We start from the raw sequence: 15163 nt of genomic DNA, 5'->3' as shown, positions 1-15163 counted from the left end.
CGGGACGGGCCGGCCCCGCCCCGCGCGTTGGCTCTGGGAGATATAGTTTTCCGCGCCCCCGCCGTGCAGCGCCACCCGCCGGTGGTCCCCCCGCAGTGGGACTGCAGCTCCCGGCATGCAGCGCGGCCGCTGCACACCACCACCATGGCGGCGGCGCGAGGCGGACTGCGCGGTAACGGCGGGCGGGAGGTCGGGCGGAGGGGGTGGCCCAGGGCGGGGGGACCGGAACTGTCCCGCCACCACCCCAGGACACGGTCCGCGGGCCCCGGCCCCGCCCGGCTGAGGACGGGGCTTAGAGCCACGCCTCCGGTGTGATTGGTCACGCCCTCTGTGCACTTTGCCACGCCCCCCACGCTTGGCCACTCCCCGCACGGCTCAGGCGCCGCCTTCGAGCGCCCCCTGGCGGCGGGGCAGGAGCACGGCAGGGGGATGAGGATGGGGACGGGGATGGGGAGATGGGGATCGGCAGGGATAAGAGCAGGGGCAGGGGAACAGGGATGGGGATGGGCAGGGATAAGGGTAGGCGTAGGGGAACAGGGATGGGGATGGGTGGGGGTAAGAACAAGAGCAGGAGCCTCGGGCATCCCAGGCTGGGCCCCCCCACGCTGTCCCTCCCTAATGCTTCTTCCTTCAGGACTGCTGGTGGCAGCAGGATCTCCCCTGGGTCCCGCCAGGCCCTGGGGGCAGCCGGGCCCCCCGGGCACACGGCTTCTCAGGCAGAGCTGCCACCGGCCAGCAGGACAACAGGCTGGGCCGGAGCCGGGCAGCGGGGGGCTCCCTGAGGGGGTGGAGTACATCCCCACCCGCAAGAGGGGCAAGAATCCGATGAAACCGGTGGGAGTGGCCTGGTGAGTGGATCGGGCAGTGGGAGAGGGCCGGCCCGGGAGGCTGCACTGCTCTGCAGGGCTGGGGTGGAATGGGGGCCCTGGGGGGCTGTAGTACTGAGCAGGGGGCTGCCCCCGAGTGGCACAGCACCCTTGTTTCCCTGCCAGCTCTCTCTATCTCCTGACTACTAGTTGTCCTGCAGGGCCATCGGATTGCCTTCTGGAATAATCCTCTTCCTCCTGGCCAAACGGCAAGTGGACAAAAACCGTCTGGAGCAGCTCAAAATCCGCCAAAAGATGATGCAAGCCAACCAGGGGGAGTACGAGACAGAGCGATACAAGACAGTGGCCAGGGGGGCATAGCCGGGCTGCCCCCCATCCCCAGGCTGGCACTGTGGCACCTTGAAGGGACTGGCCAAGGGACACCAGCCCCATGGGACACTTGACACTGTCACCTGCCCTTCCTGTCCAGTCCATGGAGTGGTCGTGGAGCTGGACAGGGACAAATAAAGTGGAAGAGCTCAGTGCATATGTGGTTGCTCCCTCACTGTTCAGCCCCAGGGTTCTGCCCACAAGGCAGGGCGTACAGGCAGGCAAGGGAGGCCAGGCCTGGAGCAGTATGACCTTGGTTTTTCCATCCCTTGGTTTTCCCATCCCAAAGCAGTGTTTGTGCTGTACCAGGCCACAGCCCCCGCAGAGGCTGCCCACGGGTTTTTCGGGGGAGTTGTCGCACCAATAAGACCGGCACCATCTGGAAAACTGAAGTGTTTTTATTTAGCAAGTGCAACTTTGCCCACATCCGTGGCTGCAGGGCCTCTGCAATGTGAGCTCTGCCACGGGGGTACCAGCTGCCCCCCGCCCATGCCAGGCACAGCCACAGCTTGGGGGGGGCACGGCCAGAGCCGCATTTAAGGCACTGAGTGAATGACGCCAACCAGACTCTGCCAAAAAATTCCAACGCGATCCCAGCAGCTGCTGCCAGCTCCCGGTGCCCAGGCAGGGCTCTGGCATCCCACTGCCAACCCAATGCCATCGGTATAGCCTCAGTAAGCAGTGCCAAGGCCGGGCACTGCCTAAACACTGGCAGCTAGTCCCCCCCACTGCCCTGGGAGGCTTGTTGGGGGATGATCAAGGGAAGGCCCTTTCCTTAGCAGCCTACAGGTAGGAATGCCAAAGCGTTAAGAGTCATGGTAAGTGAACTATCCTGTATAGAGACAAGAGGAGGGGGTGAGGGGCAGCCAGGGAGGACAGGAGGAGTCCCAGGGCTAATCCCGGCCCACTATCTGCAGGAGGAAGGTGAAGATGTAGATGATGTCGGTGTAGATGGTGAGGGCTCCATAGATGTACTCCTCGGGGCTCAGTGTGTTCTTCCTGTTCCCCAGCACAAGTTGGGTGTCATAGGCAAGGAACTGGGGGGACAGAGGGTGTCAGGCAAGGACAGAGGGGGGATTCCTCCCTCCCCAGTCCCTGCCTGACACCCTCTGCCCACCCCAGCTGTGAACTCACCAGTGTGAACGCAATGGCCCCGATGGCTGCATACAGCATGTGGAGCCAGTAGACCTGCACAGGAAGGGGACAAGGGAAGGGTGAGCCAGGGTGCTAGCAGGCAGCAGGCAAGGCAGGGCAGGTCCTGCCCACACCCAGCTCCCAAGATGCTGATGCTGACGCACCCTCTCCCTGCAGGCAAGCTGCCTTTTGTGGCTGGCACCACACCCTGCTTCCCAGCAAAGGGGGACCACCCAAACCCTGTGCCTGTACCAGCCCTGGGGACACCTGACTGGGAACACCCATTGGCAGCCCACAGCCCCTCTGTCCCCCCGACTCACATATTTGAAGGAGAGGACGATGGCAGTGATGATCCCGGTCACCATGACCACAATGCCCAGCACACAGAACAGCCCCGGACACGATGTAAAATCACCTGATGGGACACACACACACACACACATATGTAACAGGAGAGCCCAGGGTGTTCCCACTGACGTGCTCCCTCCCCGAGGTGGGGCAGGGCAGGGCATCTCTCCTTGCCTTGGTCTGGAAGCAGAAGATGGTGACAATGATGGCCACAATGGCAGTGATGAGCATAGCAATCAGGACAGCATTGGTCCGGTGCACGCTGTGGATGGAGGGGACACCACAGTCACCTCATGCTTCGGCATCCCCCTGCCCAGCAGGGTGTTGGTGACCCCCTGCACAGCCCAGATCCTGGACAGGAACCCCCCTGTCTGTAAGCCCAAGTGACTGAAGTGTCCCCTGGCTCTTGACAGCCTCTCACTTGAGCCAGCCGCATTGGGGAGGACAGGAGGGACACCAGCTCCTGTCACCACAGTGTCCCTAGGCCGTACCTGGCAATGGTCCCTGTCATCAGCCCCATGGCCAGCGTCTGTGGAAGAGAAGAGTGGGCTCAGCAGGCTGGGTGGCACCACAGGGGGCAGCAGTTCCTCGCTGCCCTCACATGCCCACATATCCCCCTATCCCTCCCAGCCTGTCCAGGGAGCTGCTGTGCCATGGGGACACCACCAGGACCCTCCACCAGTCCAGCCCACTCACAAAGAGCTCAGCAGGATGATATTCCATGGAAAGCGTCTCCTGAGGACAAACGAGAAGAGAGGTGAGCTGGTGACAGGGCTACATCATGTTCCTCTGGTCCCCAGTCCCCCAGGGGCAGCCCCAGGCAAGACCCCAATCTTAATGCTCTAGAGACACCCCTGCCATATCCACACACTCCACCCTGTGGGTCCCAGAGACTCACCGGGGACCCTGGCAGCAAGCCAGCACCAAGTAGGTTACCAGGAACACAGCACTGCAAAAAGAGGCAGGAGGTGTCAACCCTGCAATCTCCCACCAGGACCAGCCCCCAGGCTGGGAGGCTGCAAATGTGGAGGGCATGAGCTGGGGGAGCACAAGCCAGCAGATCCCCTACTCACTATGAGGCGTAGTAGATGGCAATATTTTCCTGGACGAAGGAGCGGACAGGGTGGCTGTGGGACAGGAGGGACAAGCATGAGGGAGGGGGTACAGCAACTACTGTCCCCTTGGAATACCCCCAAGGGACACAGGGTCGGGCTCCCCTCTTTTTCAGGACAAGGCTACTCACTGTAGCCACCCCCTCCACTCACACAAAGGTGAACACAGAGATGATTCCCACTGTCACCAACAGCTGCAGGGAGATGATGGCATAGACCTGCAAGAGACAGAGGGGTCAGCATCTGGACCCTTGCCCTGACAGGTGCTGCCCCACCCTGACAGATGCCCCCAGCCCCTCTGGACTCACCTTGCGGATGAAGGTGTGCCGGACTTTCCTGTCGTCCCAATCAACTGATTGGAAGGGGGAGCCATCCCCGATGCCATCATCACCTGTGGTGGTAGACACTCCTCAGCACCAGGTTCAGCTGCACAGCCCCCTCACAGCACCCCTGTCTCTAGTGCCTTCCCCCCACAAAAAACAACGTGCTGCCACTTACCGAAGCGAACAGGCATGGTGGGAATGGCCATCCCTGGATGAGAGTACCCCCCTGCTGCTGGGTAGCCCCCTGGTTGCCCATACCCTGCCGCTGGGGGGTATCCCCCCGGCTGTGGGTACCCCCCAGGGTAGTGATGGGGCTGGGGGTACCCCCCTGGGGGTGGGGGGTAGAGGGGGTTCTGTCATCGTAAGCTGGGGGTGCACTGGGCTGGGACATGCTGGCTCCCTGTGTCTCCCACAGGCACCTGGAGGGGAGAGAAGATGGGGGGTGTCAGCACAGGTCCCCCTCCCCAGGCAGGACGTGCTCCTGGTGAGTGGAGCCACAGATGTAGGGACACAGGGGACCGTGCAGCCACAAAACCTCCCCCTCCCACTTCAATAGTGGCTCCTAATTAATGACAACAAGTTGGCCTCAATGCCAGTGGGTCAATGAGAGGTGAGGGATGTCCCCACTGTCCCTTGGACGGGGCCACCCACATTCCTGTGCCCTTAGTCCCCAGTGCCTGCTTCATGGTCAGCCACGGGCAGGGCACAGCCACATGCTGACTCAAGCTGCGTCAGGGATGTGACCTTTCCAAAAGGGATTTGACCTCTCTGGCTTTTAGAGCCCACCCTGCCATTGCTGGAGGGCAGGAAACAGCCCTCCCACATGCCAGTGTTTGGCTCTTAGTAGCACCAGTCTGGGGACAAACGACATCATTCTATCCACTGCCTAGACAGAAACACAGGGCCTGATCCTCATCACAGCCATGCAGACTCCCACTGCCCTCCTCATTTCAGGGGTGTTCCCCACCCATCAGCCAGTGGGTCACACAGAGGCTCCAGAACTCCTGAGTCCCTTCAGGGAGGGAACAAGTGACAAGTATAAGAACAAGTGACATAAGCATCACCTCTGCAGAAGATGGACTCTTCCTTGGCGAGGGGAGTCGTGACCCCGCCAGGGCTTAGCTCCCCTCCCTGGCCGCACCAGGCCCCCTCACAGAGCCCCCGGCAGCTGTGAGCAGGCAGCCCGGGCTCAGGGCCAGCTGCTGGGCTTGGCCCCAGCAGGAGGAGGAGGAGAAGGAAAGCAGGATCTCCAAGGCCAGGAAAACAACAGCGCTGCCAGAAGATGGTGCCAGGCCTTTACCCCTGCCACCCCCAGAGTGCTGGCACCCCAGACCCCAGGCAGGTGCCAACACTCGCCACATCCCCCCTGCCTGCAACGGTGACGTGATTCTGGGACCATCCCAAGGAAGGAACCAGGATCTGATCCCAACCAGGACGAGGCTGGGAGGAGATCGGGCACTTCCTCCTGTGTGACGCCAGTGTTTCCCACAGCCGGCTGGACAGGCAGCAGTGCTGGGGGGCACACTCATGCCAGCCAGGGGGAGTAGTGAGTGGTTCACTATCTGTCCCTCCATCCCCCCTGCCATCCGTCTGCCCCAGCCCTGGCAGAGCTGCCATGGTCGTACCGCCCTTTGGCATCATGATGACGATAGCGCTGAAAATAAATAACCCATGTGGCGGTGACCACCCGAACAGGAAGCTCACTTTCTCCACTTCCCTGTAGTTTCATAGAAAAGCACACGGTGTTCCATGGCACCACCTCACCCGTGGGGCCAGGGAATGGCCCAAAATAGGAGTCTGACCCCAAGAAAGTCCCCATGACTGACACTCAGTTATAGGGGGACCAGAGTCCCCAGGAGGGAACCCAGGTGTCTAGGGAAAATGGGGTGTATCCGGCCAGCAGGTGGTCACACCCACAGGAGGGGTCCTACTCTGTGCCTGTGGCCAGCACCCCGTGGCAGATGTCCACTGACTGCCCCAGCCCCTCCTGCTCCCACCCCATCGGGGTGGCCTTGGGCACAGGGAAGGAACCAGCCTGACGGGTCCCTGCGGCCGCCGCACCCAGGGAAGCAGGCAGCTCTCTGAACCCTCCTCAGTTCGTGGCGTATCAGGGCCCTGAAATGAGAGGCCACCAAATGGCTACGTGGGACAGTTGGTGACCCTGCTGTGGACACGCAGTCCTGGGGACAGGGTGCTGCTCTGCACTGGCACCGTGCCTCAGCACAGATAAGGCACATGTGGCAGGGATATAGGGCACAGGAACTGTCACCCCCTGTCACGGCCCTGTGGGTGGGACGAGGTAGTGTCCTCACCACTGGTCCTGGTATTCCTGCCGGGCTCAGCCTCCCACCACCAGCTCCACAGGCTTCCTGGGGCAACAAGGGCCACTTTGGGAAGGACCATGGTTTGGGGTGGGAGCCAGGGCTCCCCACACTGAGGCTGCCTGAGAAACTACCTTACTCTCGAAGAGCCTGGAAGCCCCCACCAGAATGGCATGGCTTGGTACAGCACAGCCTGGCACGGCACAGCACAGCCTGGCATGGCATGGCACAGCCTGGTGTGGCACAACACAGCACAACTGCTGCATGCAGCATGGCACAGCTTGGCACAGCACAACCCAACACAGCACAGCAGAACTTACTCTGGCCTAGCCTAGCACAGCCCAGCTCAGGTCAATGTGGCCCACCCAGGCCGGATGTCCCCATGCCACTCACGACAGGATAGAAGTTGCTGGGCTCAGCCTTGCCACCACTGCATCTCTGCCCCGCTGCGAGCCCCCTCCTGGGGCAGGGCAGGGACAGGGGTGGTCCTTCTGTGCCCCAGCCCAGGCACCCCCACACCACCCAGTGCCTGTCCCCACACCACCCTCGGTGCCACCCCACACCCTGACAGGTACAAACCCTTGCCCTCCCCTCCCGACTCACCCCACAGGGTCCGTGGGGACACCCTCCACAGAACTAGAGTCGATGCCCCCCCACGGACCACCCCACACCACGCCCCGATTCCCCGCCACGCGATCCCGCGGGGTCCGGAAAACAGCACCAACGCCACAGTGGAACCCCGCGCGTGGGGGTCCTGTCCCGCGGCCGTCCCTGCTCGCAGGAACGCCCTCCGACCCCGATCCCCCCGCCGCTGGACCTCAACGGGAGGTGCCCCCACCCATTCCGAGGACGGGGGTGCGGGGGGTTGCAGCGCGTCCCCGCTGTTTGGTGACCGGCCGCCACTCTCGCCCGGTCCCCGCAGACCTCCGGGACGGTCGGGAGAGCGTGGGACAGCCCCTGGCCGGCCCGTGGGCACAGGAGGGCGCAGGGACAGGGGGGTGGGAGGGCAAACTGGGCGGCGGGGAGTCGGGAGAACGGGGGAGGGAACCGCCGGGGGCCCCACGCGGGACTCGGGGGCGCGAGGTGGGGCGAGGCGGGCTGCCCTACCTGCTGCGCGTTGCTCCGCCGGGCTGAGCGGTGACCAGCCGGGACGAGCCGGGACGGGGGGGCGGGCGGACGGGACTGGGGGGGCGGGCGGACGGGACGGGGGGCGAGCACCACCCGCCGCGCCCCCACGCGGCGGCTCCGCGCCCTGCGCCCCGTGACGGGGTTGCGCTCCCGCGCTCCCCCGCCTGTTGCTCCCCGGGACGGGCCCCGCTGGCCCTCGCCCGCCCCCCCTTGGGATCTCCTTGCCGCCGCCTCTGATGTCACTCAGAGACCCCCCCTTCTTCACGCAGTGGCGTCAGCGGGAAGACACCCCTTTCGGTGGCGGCGGGGGGATGGAATCCCCTCCTGTCGCCGGTGACGCGGTCGGTGTGTCCCGTGTTTGTGTCCCGTGTTTGTGTCCCGGTTCCCGCGGCGGGGCCGGCAGGGGGCGCGGTGGGCGCGTGACGCCGGTAGCGGCATGGCCGCGGGGCCCGGCGGGGCGGCGGCGGCGGCGGCGGCGGTCGGGGCGCGGGGGATCGGGGCCGCCTGCCTGCGCCTCCTCCGCCGCGCCCGTCGCGCCGCCGCCGCACTCATGGCCTTCGCCGCCCCGCTGCTGTTCCGCCTGGGGTGAGTGAGGGAGGGAACGAGTGAGTGAGTGCAGCGTCTGCCGCTCGGCACCCGCCGCCGGGAGGGGGCCACCGCCGCCCGCCTTTGTGCTGCCGCCGGGAGGGAGGGCCCGTCCTCCTCTGCCTGTGCGGAGCCGCCCGCCGAGGACCTGCGGCCCCGCTGGCGCGGGGAGGCCGGGCCGGGGCTGGAGCTGGCGGGGGCACAGCCGCCCACCCGTGCTCAGCCCGCCTGCGTCCGGGGGGCGAGGGTGGGCGCTGTCAGCCCGGTTGCGGGGTCGGGGAACAGCCGCCGGCTTCCCCCGCGCGGTGCCGGTCACCCCCGGATCTCTCACTGTCCCCTGGGAGCAGCCTTCCCTCGGATGTCGTCGCTGACCCATCCCGGTGCCCCGGCCGTGGCCGGGCTGCCAGTGCTGGCAGAAGCCCCCGTTCCCCGGCTTGGGGTTCCCACCGCCACAAAAGCGGGGGACTCCCTCCCGGTGTCCCTGCCGGTGGATGTCACCATCCAGGGGTGCCCTTGGCTGGGAATGGGCTTTGCAGCCCAGGACTTTAAACGTCTCATGGTACCATTCCCTGTCCCATTCTAAATCGCTGCTGTATGAATGGGGAGGTCCCTCCGAGCCCCCAGCCTTTGTTGTATGCCCACATGCACGGGGGCATTTCTCTCTTCCCTTTTCCCTGGCCCATTCCCTCTTCCCTCATCCCCAGGACCACAGCATCCAGGGCAGGCTTGGGCATGGCCCCTCCAGAGCAGGGGTAGGGACAGCCAGAGTGCTAATCTGCCCTGGGGCTCCAGCCCCTCCTGGTGAGCAGAGAGAGCCCTCCTGGACAGATGGATGGACAGGTGGACACCCCACAGCAGTGTTCCCCCCCCCCATCCTTGCTGCCTGGAGCAGCTGGAGGGGACCTGGCTGGAAAATTAGTCCTGCCCTCACTGCAGATCCAGAGTATGGGATACATACACACCACCTCCAGCCCCCATGCATGGAAAGTGACCCTGTATGTGTCCCCTGTGAGAGTCCCAGTCCAGGCAGCAGCCCCCTCCCCACACGGGCTCCTTAGGGGGTTTGGGGGTTAATGCCAAGGGATGTCTGCCCTCCCCAGGTACAGCCTGTATGCCCGCACGCGCCTGGGCTACCTCTTCTACCAGCGGCAGGTGAAGAAGGCCCGGGAGCGGTACCCACATGGCCATTCTGTGCCCCAACCCTGCTTCCCTGGTAAGTCCTGGCGCCCCCCTCACACCGTGGCCTCACAGTGTCCCCCAACACTGGCACTCTGGGGTGGGGAGGAGTTGCCATCGCCAAATTGCCCAGAGCATACTTAACTACGAATTTGATGTAAGATGCTGGAGTATGGCCTGGACCTCTGCTTTTCCAGCCCAGGGGGTCATGCTCTGATGTCTATCTGTCTGTCCCTGTTAGGGGTGAAAATCCTGCCCATTCCTGTGCTCTCCAACAACTACAGCTACCTGGTCATCGACACTGGCTCCAGCCGAGCGGCTGTTGTCGACCCCTCTGACCCACTGGCTGTGCAGGTGAGACCCCCTAAGACACCCATATCTGGTCTTCGGGTGCCTCCAGGTGAGGGGGTGGCACAACTCTGTACTTTGAGGGCAGAGTGGGGCAAATCTGCCCCTAATCTGCAGCCCTTAGTGCCCAAGGCTGGAGTGTGGCAGTGCTCATCCAACGCCTTGGGGGGACTGAATTTAGAGAGATACTGGTACTTGGATTCTGTGTCCCCCCCAAATCTCTCTGTTTCCTCTCCATTCCCAGGCTGCCATTGAAGAAGAGGGGGTGATGCTGGAGGCCATATTCTGCACACACAAACACTGGTAAGGGGCAAGGAGGGACATGGGGGTGAGTCAGTGGCTGCCGTGGAGGGTGCCCCATCTGATGGCTCCCAGCCCTGCCCCATTTAGGGAGGGATATGGGGGGGGGCACATTTAGGGCTGCTGACCTCCCTGTCTGCAGGGACCACAGTGGGGGGAACGCGGCGCTCTGCCAGAAGCACAATTCCTGCAAAGTATACGGCAGCGCTCTTGATGCCATCCCACAGCTCACCAAGTAAGTCCTGCGCCCCCTGGCAGCCCTGTCAATTTAGGGGGGGGGGCTTCACTCCCAACCACCACTGTCTGTGCACTCACCTACCACTCCATCCCCCAAGTACCATGTTGCCCCCATCGTGGGCAGAGACCTGGCATGTTCATGACACCAGTGCATGGGGAAGGGTTGCCTGGGGAGTTGGGTATTTTGAGGTGCTGGGGGTGGGGGGAGCGCACTGACAGTGCCCTCTGTGCCCGGCACAGCCCACTTGCAGACAGAGAGAAGGTGAGTGTGGGCTGCCTGACCTTTGAGGCGCTCGCCCACACCTGGCCACACTGTGGGCCACATGGTGTACGTGCTGGACGGGGAGCCCTTTGGCAGCCCCCCCTGCCTCTTCTCCGGGGACCTCCTCTTCCTCGCTGGCTGCGGTGAGTGCACCTGACCTGGGTGTTGGGGGGTTATTCCACCCTGGGAAGGGCTTGGGGTACCTCCCAATGCCCCCCCTTGACAGGCAGTTTTGCGGGGGTCCAGGTAGGCCGTTCGAGGGCTCCCCTGAGACCATGCTCGCCTCCCTGGACATGGCCATGGGCTTGGGTCAGGATACGCTGCTGTGGCCGGGTGAGTGTCCCCAACACTGGGGTAGAGTCACTGGTGTCCCTCCTAGTCCCCACTGCCAAGCTGGGGAGCTGTGTGGGGTGTGCTGAGGGCTGCGTATGGGGGTCCACAGGCCACGAGTATGCACTGGAGTGCCTGACCTTCGCCAGCCTCCTGGAGCTGGACATTCTGCACTGGAACAGAAGCTGCAGTGGGCAGTGCAGCAGCGCCAGGAGAAGAGGAGTACGGTGAGGCATGGGAGTCCCTTGGCTGCAGCACCCGCCACCCCAGCCCCTCACAGGGATCCCCATCCCTTGGCAGGGATGCTGCACCCCAACATCCTCTTTCATGGCGGGTTCCTTAAGGGAAGGGGGTTCTGGGAGGGGTTCCAGCTCCCTGCCAGGGGTGCTGCCTCTGTCAGGGGAGCTGAATGGCTGGCCCCACAGTGCCCCTCCACACTGGGGGAAGAACAGACCTACAACCCCTTCCTACGGACACACCGGCCGGAGCTGCAGGAGGCACTGGGACTGTGGCAGGACGGGGGAGAGGACCCCGATGCCTTCCGCGCCCGTGTCCTCAAGGAGGTGCGGAGGCGCAAGGACCTCTACCAAGCCACCTAGATCTTCCCTCTCAGGAGCCCCCCCTTTCCATGGGGCCAGGTGATATTTGGGCATAAGGAGCCCAAGACTCTGTGTGTTTCATTTTGCTGTGAATCTCCCTCCTGGGGTGTATGGCTGGGGGGGAAGAGTGGACACCCCTTTACGTGGGCACCCTGTAAGTGATCCCTGCCTTTGCTCCCCCAGACTTGGGGGTCACCAGCTGTCATAGCACCTCGATCCCCTTTCTGGGGGTCTGTAGCCCCCCTGCCCCACTGCAAGGGCTATAGGGATGGCACCAAGGGCTTTTCCTATCCCCCCCTCCCTGTTTTTCTGGGAGTCTCCAATTTCCTCACCACCACTACCACTCGGCTCCCTCCCCTTACCCTTGCAGCCCCTAGTGCTGTGCATCTCTTTTGGAGGGGGCTGTGATGGAGTCTGCAAGGGTAGGTGGGGAGCAGTACTACCTCCAGGCAAGGGGCTCCTCTCCAGCACCCCATCCTTGACGGTGGAGCCCCCCCTGCGCGTGCACACACACACACACACACACACACACACACACACACACACACAGGGCTGGGGACATGGAATCACACTGGTGTGGGGTGGGCGATGCTACTGTACGGGACACATACACACACCCCCAAATAAAAGACTAGATCGATTTTATACCTGTTCGTCCCTTTCTCTCCGCGTTGGTGGGGCCCCTCCGCGGGACACCCCGCCTCGGGGGCGCGGCCCCTTTAAGAGGTGGGGCCAAGCCGTTGCCTTGGAGACGGTGAAGCGTCGGGGGGCCCGGGGTCGGTCGGGGGTACCGGGGGTGACAGGGGCCGGGGGCTGCACTGCTCCCCCCGGGGTCACGCCTGGAAGGGCACCGCGGTTCGGGGGAGCCACGCCACCGCCTCACCTGAGGGTCCGGCAGCAGGAGCTCCCAGGCGAGGCATGGAGGGCGGGCAGGAGATCCCGGCCCTCACCGACACGGCTGCCGAGTTCCTGACCCTCATCGGTGGGTGCCCCCTCCAGCCTCCCCGTTGTCCCCCGCACGCCGTACCCTGGGGGGTCGTCGGTGCGGGGGGTTGGAGACGCTGGGGCCGGCAGGAGAGGGATGGATAGTGGCGACTTCAGCAGGATAAATGGGGAGGGGCTCGGCCCAGCCTGCAGAGGGGGGGGACATGAGGCAGGGAGAGCCCCTGGGCAGGGGTGATGGTCACTCCGGGAAGGGGTGACCATCCCTCCGTGCAGGGCTGAAGGAGCTGGAGCACTGCCTGTTCGCCGAGACGCTGGCAGTGGTGGGCACAGGGGACCCGCCAAGGGACAAGGCAGAGGGCCAGTGGTGGATGGCAGCCCAGTGGGCACCCTACAAACGGGAAGGTGAGCCAGTGCGGAACTGCATCCTGGTGCAAGCCAGGTTCCGAGGCTGGCAGGATGGCGTGCCTAGATCCAGCACCCTCAAAGGTGAGCCAGGGTGCTTTCGGGTGTCCCTCCCACCTCAGGTCTGGAGCACCTCTGTCTCACCAGCCCCCAGGGCTAGGAATGGGACAGTGCCAGCAAGATTGGCTGAGCATGGCTTTGCTCTGCCAGCCTTTGTGACCCCACAGCTGGAGACCCTGGAGCAGGAGGAGCAGGAGTGCTTGGAGGTGACTGATGTGGTGGCACGTCCCTTCCCCATGTCCTGCCCCCTGCCCTGGGGTGTGCCCTGCAGTGGTGCCCTCTGGGAGGATATGCCCCATGCAAGGCCACTCTGGGCGGTCTGGCATCCCCTCCCAGGCTCGGACTCCTCTATCCCACCACCTGGTCCCTGTTCCCTACTCTGGGTGGAAGTTGGGGCAGGGAGTTTCCCACAATGCTTCTTATGGGGTACCCTGACTGAAACCAGTGCTGGGGTGTGCCACCTCAGAAAAAGTGGTGCCCTGGCTCTACCCTCCATCCTGTGCCCTCCACCCCTCCCACAGCTCAGACCACACCCCACAGAGAAGACTACCCACATGGTGAGCCACCAGCATGGAATGACTGTCACGAAGACCCTCCAGGAGGGAGAGGTGAGGTTGAAGGCGGAGATCTCTCCCATCTGCCCCCCAGGGTCACATCTTGGGAGGGGGGAGCACAGCTGGCCTGTCTCACCAGGGGTTCCCCAGGCTCTGGGGGTTGCTGTCCCTGGGGTCAATGGGGCTGTGGCTTTCCATGAGGTGGCCAGGTCTCTCCACAGGTGGAGCCACAGTGCCAGAGCTTCTTCCTCTTCTCTCTTCTCTTCTTCTCTTCTCCTACAGCCAGGCCGAGCTGCGGGGGCTGCTGCTGGAGGGTGCCAGCCTCCTGCTGCTGCGGGTGCTGGCACGCCGGCACACAGTGCCCCCTGGCCTCATCTTCCCCGCCATCGACACCGAGGGCCACCTCTGCACCTCCAGCTACGTGAGCCGCAGCCAGGGGGCCTGTGGGGTTGGGGAGGTCCGGCTCAGGTTGAGAGTGCCAGGGTGGGATGTGGGATGTGGGAGTGGGCAGAGTGTGGTTGACAGCATGGGAAGGGCACCTGAAGGCAGAGGGGACTCTAAGACAAGGGTGACCTCTGGCTGTGCCCCGCCCAGTCTGCCCTGGGCATCCAGCGTCAGGCAGTGGGCTCTGCAGAGACGGAGGTGTTTGTGATGGAGCGAGCCATGCACACCAGCACAGGCGTCTCCACTGTCTGGCAGAGCAGCTTCCTCCCCAATGGGTAAGGGTGAGGGTCTGACTGGGGGCACCCCCAGCCCTGCCAGTCTGGCAGGGACCCAGCATGGGGAGTTCATGGGCTCTCCCCTCTGCAGGCGTTTGGTTCAGATGATGCAGGTTGGCTCCCCGACGTTGATGCTTCTGCAGGATGAGTCCATCCTCAGCAAGTCAGGTACTGGGGCAGGGAGGCTCGGACCCTTCAGCACGGGCAGCCCCTGCCCACTGTCCAGCAGCTGAGTGGGGAACACCCTGCCCTGCCTTTCTGCTGCCAGGTGGGTTTGAGCCCCAGCTCCCCTTCCCCAAAGAGCCCCTGAACTGGGAGGAGGACATCCAGCTCTGCTCCTGGTTTCCTGGACAGGAAGGTGAGATGGGTGGACATGGAGCAAGGCGCATGGGGCTGTGCCATTCCCCAGCAGGGGTCCTCCTGGAACGTGCCCAAGGGACACACTATGGGGGGGCAGACTGGCCAGCATCCTCCCTCACACCTTCTTATGTGTGGGAAGGACCCAGGCACCCTGTCCCCCTCACCCTGGCACAGTGCCCGGGGGAGTATGCATGTCCATGGCCACCACACCCAACCCTGCTGCAGGAGGACTGCAACTATCCCATGCTGCCTACCTCCAGCAGCACCCTGAGGTCCGGGCGCTGCTGTCTGACTTCCTTCAGGCCTTGCTGCTCCAGCAGCCCCATGACCCCATCTCCTCGCTGCAGAATTCTTCACCCACCAGCGGCCCTTTGCCTCCACTGGTCTGCCAGCCCTCTCCCCGGCTCCCCACCTGACCAACCTCCAGCTAACGGGGAATAAAGCTGCCAATACTGCCTGTCCCAGTCTTGTTTGCTTTGGGGAAACTGAGGCTCAGGGAGGGCAGGTGGTGCAAGTTGTGTGCTAAAGCCCCACCAATGCCATCTGGGTGGGACCCTGTCCCCCTCTCAGCTGTTCTAGCCCTTAGGGCTTAGGGTGGGGGTTGCCTGGGCATATCCTCGAGCAGAGCCAGACTCACATCCCCATGCCCACCACCACCCCATGTGTAGACCTTGCCCACCTCTCTGTGGGGCACAGCCTGGATGGCAGATGGTACCCCAGAGAG

General features: G+C 63.8%; 3 protein-coding genes across 3 annotated transcripts; 2 read left to right on the top strand and 1 right to left on the bottom strand.

Annotated features, from left to right (window-relative positions):
• The first annotated feature begins 124 nt into the window (after nt 1-124).
• On the top strand, nt 125-12044 carry PNKD (PNKD metallo-beta-lactamase domain containing). Its single transcript, XM_032693965.1, is given in 12 exon segments — nt 125-172; nt 635-848; nt 9248-9360; nt 9565-9677; nt 9916-9974; nt 10114-10206; nt 10449-10506; nt 10508-10613; nt 10717-10803; nt 10913-10957; nt 10960-11027; nt 11226-12044. Coding segments are annotated over 12 exon segments (1158 nt in total). The 5' UTR covers nt 125-144; the 3' UTR covers nt 11400-12044.
• On the bottom strand, nt 1577-4504 carry TMBIM1 (transmembrane BAX inhibitor motif containing 1). The gene is given in 12 exon segments (XM_032693967.1): nt 1577-2233; nt 2331-2384; nt 2651-2746; nt 2853-2940; nt 3170-3207; nt 3371-3413; nt 3577-3627; nt 3752-3805; nt 3944-4008; nt 4099-4181; nt 4289-4468; nt 4471-4504. Coding segments are annotated over 12 exon segments (930 nt in total). The 3' UTR covers nt 1577-2089.
• A 99-nt stretch (nt 12045-12143) lies between the features above and the next one.
• CATIP (ciliogenesis associated TTC17 interacting protein) lies at nt 12144-14895 on the top strand. The gene is given in 12 exon segments (XM_032693963.1): nt 12144-12381; nt 12618-12830; nt 12957-13012; nt 13328-13414; nt 13582-13629; nt 13632-13781; nt 13955-14079; nt 14171-14247; nt 14348-14437; nt 14665-14775; nt 14778-14822; nt 14825-14895. Coding segments are annotated over 12 exon segments (1122 nt in total). The 5' UTR covers nt 12144-12317; the 3' UTR covers nt 14881-14895.
• The last annotated feature ends 268 nt before the right edge of the window (nt 14896-15163 follow it).

Source organism: Chiroxiphia lanceolata, chromosome 7 (genome assembly GCF_009829145.1).
Source record: "Chiroxiphia lanceolata isolate bChiLan1 chromosome 7, bChiLan1.pri, whole genome shotgun sequence".
Lineage (NCBI taxonomy): Eukaryota > Metazoa > Chordata > Aves > Passeriformes > Pipridae > Chiroxiphia > Chiroxiphia lanceolata.
The sequence above is the reverse complement of the archived record's forward strand: the minus strand, read 5'-3'. Positions and strand labels throughout refer to the sequence as shown.